Source organism: Buceros rhinoceros, unplaced genomic scaffold, assembly GCF_000710305.1.
Source record: "Buceros rhinoceros silvestris isolate BGI_N320 unplaced genomic scaffold, ASM71030v1 scaffold31419, whole genome shotgun sequence".
In the NCBI taxonomy this organism is placed as follows: Eukaryota; Metazoa; Chordata; class Aves; order Bucerotiformes; family Bucerotidae; genus Buceros; species Buceros rhinoceros.
Window position 1 is genome coordinate 5,392 of NW_010430267.1, and position 4,954 is coordinate 10,345.

General features: G+C 47.2%; 1 protein-coding gene across 1 annotated transcript in view; it reads left to right on the forward strand.

Moving 5' to 3' along the window:
- NASP (nuclear autoantigenic sperm protein (histone-binding)) overlaps nt 1-4,742 on the forward strand; it is a 9,827-nt gene extending 5,085 nt beyond the window's left edge. Inside the window, exons 6-13 of the mRNA XM_010142985.1 lie at nt 382-455; nt 1,290-1,375; nt 1,485-1,558; nt 2,366-2,554; nt 2,837-3,000; nt 3,446-3,499; nt 3,588-3,659; nt 4,584-4,742. Coding sequence (XP_010141287.1) covers nt 382-455; nt 1,290-1,375; nt 1,485-1,558; nt 2,366-2,554; nt 2,837-3,000; nt 3,446-3,499; nt 3,588-3,659; nt 4,584-4,727 — 857 coding nt within the window. The 3' untranslated portion in view covers nt 4,728-4,742. The remainder of the gene's footprint in view (nt 1-381; nt 456-1,289; nt 1,376-1,484; nt 1,559-2,365; nt 2,555-2,836; nt 3,001-3,445; nt 3,500-3,587; nt 3,660-4,583) is intronic.
- Nucleotides 4,743-4,954: the final 212 nt, after the last annotated feature.

Here is a 4,954-nt window from a genome sequence, read left to right on the forward strand (position 1 = left end):
GCAGCGTGGCAGCTCCCCTGCGTAAAACTCTTGTTCTCTGTAGCATGAAGTCCAGCCACTGACCAGTGCCCCCAGGGCTGCTCAGGATCCCATGGCTTCAGCGGGAGTGCACAATGCGCACAGTTTGACAAGTGAATTCTGTGTGAGTTTCCTTTCTAGACAGTTAGGGTAGCCTGGAACTACTCAAGTCCACTGTGCTGAACACTTTCAGCAAGATGGCTGCTGCTGCTGAGAATTCATGTCTCTGTGCTCTTCTTACATCACACACCTAACCTCACTGGAAGAATAAGGGCTGGGTGTACTATATTCTGCCTGACTCCATCTGAAGCAAGCATAGCAACAAATGTTCTCATTCATCTACTTTCCTCGTAGAAATGGAAGAATCTGAAGAGGAAGACAAAGAAAATGATAAAGCTGAAGATGATAAGGAGAATGAATTGACAGTGGAAGACAAGGTGAGGTTGCTGTGCTCTAGTAGTGGTGCTCGAGGAAGAGTGCAGGATTTATCTAAATGTCGTGTGAATGTCTTTATACAAGTTCACTTGTAGTTCATGTAGTCCTGTGTAGGAAATGACTTTTGAGAACCTGTTGCCTAGGGAAGGGGCAGTGTTACACGGAGGATGTCCTCTGTGCATTGCAGGGTCTTGCTCCGTTCTGTCTGTAAACCTGGGCTTGTTTAGCTCCACTGGAAGAAGTGCCTGCAGCCCACTGAGGAAGAAAGCAGCCCAGTGAGTGCAGGGGCAGTCAGGGAGAGCTGCTTTAGCTTCTCAGCAGTTACTGGTAACAGTTTCTTCCTTGCTTTTGTTGTCTCACTGCACATGTTGAATGTTCCCAGACCAGTAAGCCATGACTGGGATGGGAATTTAGTGGGACGTGTAGTGCTGCTTAAATCTGAAGTATTGTGTGATGTAGCAGCAGTCAGAACATCTGGAAGAAGATGAAGCCTATTTGAGTATGGTACCAAGTGTGATAGACAACAGCCTTGAATACCTGTCTCTTCTTCAGACTATTCTAACAAAGTTTAAAAGCTCATTTAAAATAAATGCTTTTGGTTCATCTAAATAGTACCTTACAGTCTTATTTTGAGGATAATTTTGGTGCTTGATACCTGTTAATTCTGGGGAAAAAGTTAAGGCCGAATCAACTAACAATGTAAGATTACGTCCTGCTTAAAACCCTTTTGCTGCACGTAGAGTCTTGGTTGATGCAAATATAACAACGCTGCTTAGAAACTTGTATTGTTGTTTGTGACAAGTAACCAAGCCAGTTAATCTGTAACGCATTTCTAGTCTTCACAGGAAAGCGAGGAGGATGAAATTGGAAATCTTGAGCTAGCCTGGGACATGCTGGAGTTAGCAAAAGTCATCTACAAGAGGTAAAGGCATAAGTCTGAATTTGGATATGTGCTAGAGAAACTCACTGTAAGTTGGGGGGGTGTCATATTTTGATCGGGATTTGAAAACTACTTTTTTTTCTTGATTTAGAAAAGAAACAAAAGAAGCTCAGCTCCATGCGGCTCAAGCTCATCTAAAGCTAGGAGAAGTTAGCATTGAATCTGGTAAATAATAATTTCCATGTACCAAGTGTTCAGTTCCACTTTCTGTCAAACCAGGACATAGTCACTACTTCGTATTTTGAAATGAGTGGATAGTGCAGCCATGTGAGAAGCTTTGGGATCAGTGGGTGAACAGGTTGGTGCCTTGAACACCAAGTAGTAGTGCTTTTCCAGAACAGCAAAAGCAAGCTTTGAGTAAGAAGCAATGTGTTACAACACAGAGCTGGTTTTGATCTGGTGCTGTACTGGAGAGGTTTCACTAGCCTCAGAAACCTAGAGAGGCTTTCCTTGCTGGAGCTGTCAGTACTGTGCTGCTTCCAGACCACAAAGACTGCAAACGAGAAATTTTGGAAGGTCTCTCAATTTCCAGTGTCCCGGGGTATGGTCAGGAAAGACTGTTACGCAGCAGAAGAGGAGTGGGAAGCAAGCCCCAGGTTCACACCTTCTACTGTGTCTTACCTGCCCTTCACTTAGAAATGTGGTTTGATCTTGTGAAGTCCCAGCAGAGCACAGTCTTTCTCAGTGCAAGCTCACTAGCTGGTTTTGGCTTGGCTGCCTAGTTCACTGGGCTGCTGTGAATAGACAAAGCACTCCTGAGAGACATAGAGGAACCGGGCCCTCAGCAGGCTTTGAGGGGTGGCACTGTTGTCACTTGCTGATCCACAAGCAGCCTGTCACTGAACCCGACTGCTGTGTTCTGTCGTGGTTCCGCTTTCAGACTATGTAAAGCGTAATAAAATACAGAGAAGCTGAAGGAGGGTTTGGATAAATGGGTGTGGTTTGTAAAGATGATGGGGCTTTCTCCTACAGAAAATTACATGCAGGCGATAGAAGAGTTTCAGGCCTGCCTGGCCCTGCAGCAGAAGTACCTGGAGGCTCATGACCGCCTGCTCGCCGAGAGCCACTACCAGCTGGCGCTGGCCTACCACTACAACAGCCAGTTTGATGAGGCGGTTCTGCAGTTTGGTAAATCCATAGAGGTCATTGACAAGAGGATGGGTAAGTGACCTCTAAAACCGCCTCGTGACTATGAGGGCTTTCACAGGGCACAGCAGACCATGTTTAACTGCCCTACGGGTAGCTAGATTACCTTGCTGTGCAGATGTTTGCTGCTCTGAACTTGCATACTGATGATTACTGAATTATTATCTACTGACATCACTGTACTGATACCAGGGCAGCTGAGACTGCGTGCCTTAGCCGGTACTTCCCTCTGCGTTCTGCTAACCTGACAGCTGCTTTGTCAGGAGGCTTTTTGCCATGATAACTGTTTCATCCTAGCGATGCTTACTGAGCGAATAAAGGCGGAAAGCGGGTCCCCTGAAGACGAGAAGGAGATTGAAGAACTGAAGGGGCTGCTTCCTGAAATTAAAGAGAAGATAGAAGATTCAAAGGAGTCTCAAAAGAGTGCAAGAGTAGCTGAGCTGGCACTGAAAGCCACTCTGGTTAGTGCGTCCTGTGGTTTCCTTTTACCCAAACATTCTTCCAGTGGAACTTGGAAGTGAACCAGTAATGGGAGGAGCTCAGACTTGATGGTATGGATTGGGGGCTGGTGGTTGCTCACAAGTGCTGTGGGCTGTGATTGAGAAGGAAACTGAGGCTGCTGACACCTGAAGAGGGTGTTTAGTAGATACACTGACACCAGTTGTTCCAAACGAACCTGAAATTTGATAGGCTTCTGCAGCAGTGTGAGGTGTCAGGACTGGAGCAGATAGGTCAGCCAAAAGGAGAACGGACTGGGCGTTACGTCTGTGCTGGGTGTAGGTGTAGAATGCAGTGGTGAGACGTGACCAAGTTGAGTTTTCGGTCCCTTTCTAAACAAGTGTATATGGTTGGTTGTGAAGAGACTGCCAGAACTCGTTTCATTGATTTTCTTCTGTTTTTTCTAAGGTTGGAACAACATCTGGCTTTGCGCAAAGTGAAGACAGTGGTTCTGTTTCCACGGTAAGTTAAGACAGATGCTGGTAAGTCCTGTCAGCTCTGAGGATTACTCTTTGCTGTTACTCATGTGTCAATGTCTGTCTTGTACTAGATTCCAGTCAGAAAAGCAGCTGATGGAGCATCTCAGTGTGTTACAGACATCTCTCACCTAGTCAGGAAAAAGGTGAGTCCAAAGATGACTAGTTGAACAAACAGTTTGTTAAAGAACCATTGGCTTGCTCTGTATAATTGGCTTGAAGCTTTTTATCTGAGTTCTGTAATGGAAAAAAAAAAAACCACTTTAAAACTGGAAATAGTGCATGAAACTCCTTTCCACTGGGAACATCCAGCCTCTAGGAGACTGTTCTTGATGGTTCAGCACCCTGCCTGACCCTAACTGCAGAGCTGAGCTGTGTGGCTTCTGCAGGCGGTCTCTGAACAAGTGCCCTCCTCTGCTAGGACCTGCTGGCAGAGCAGGGTGGCCTACACATCGTAAGCAAAGGGCAAGCAACCAGGCTGAGGTGGGCTCCCTTCTTTCCAAGTGGAAATGGAGAATTGGACTTCTACAGCAAAGCCATTCTAGTGGTCGTAATGATAAACTGCCTCTGAAAGAGAGAACCTCTGGGGCACCAGGCTCCTTCGAAGGGGTTTGGGTTTTGCAGGGCGGTTTGCTAGCACAGCTACAGTTACCCCCTGTAGGATCCTGGTTTTCCACGCTGCTGTGGCACTGCCCGGCCTGGGTTCTGTTGGCCTCTTCCAGGTCAGGTTTGCCTGGAGCAGCTTTTATCTGCATTACACGGGTCAAAGAGACCTGCAGTCTACCCCTTTAACTGCCGGCCTCCTGGCTCAGCAGTTGCACGTTTCCTTGCCAAACTGTAACGAGGGAGAATTCAGCACTACAGATACCAGCTCCTAGGTGATGTCCTGCTGGAACTCCTTTGTGGTGAGCTTCAGAGCCGTGGTTGGATCTTAACCTCTAGTGCCCAGTTCGAGACAGGTACCTCTGTGTTCATAGGTGATGTGCAGGGACACCCAGGTGCTGACTTTCTAGGAAATATTTAAACTTTTATAGTCTCCACTAAGCACAAATCAACAATTTTGTCTTTAGAGGAAACCAGAGGAGGAGACGCAACAGGGGGACAATGAAGCTAAGAAATCCAAACCAGAGCCGGCTGTCAATGGTGGTGGTGGTGATGCTGCTCCCACTGGAAATGAGGTTGCAGAAAAGATGGAAGAGGAGGTGGGCAGCTGAGTCAGGAGTCCGTGCTGTGCTTGTTTCCCCTGCCCCCGCTGCTGAGGCATGGTTCTGTGCCTGTAGATGTACTGGTTTTATTGACTGCTGGTCTTCACAAGGCTTCCCAGATGAGGGGGGGAGTATTTCCCAGTCGGAGAATGTTGTATGGTGGTGTCTGACACTGTGCTGGAAAGATGCCAGCTGTGGAGACTTGCAGCATATGGGGTGGGGCAGAAACATTTCTG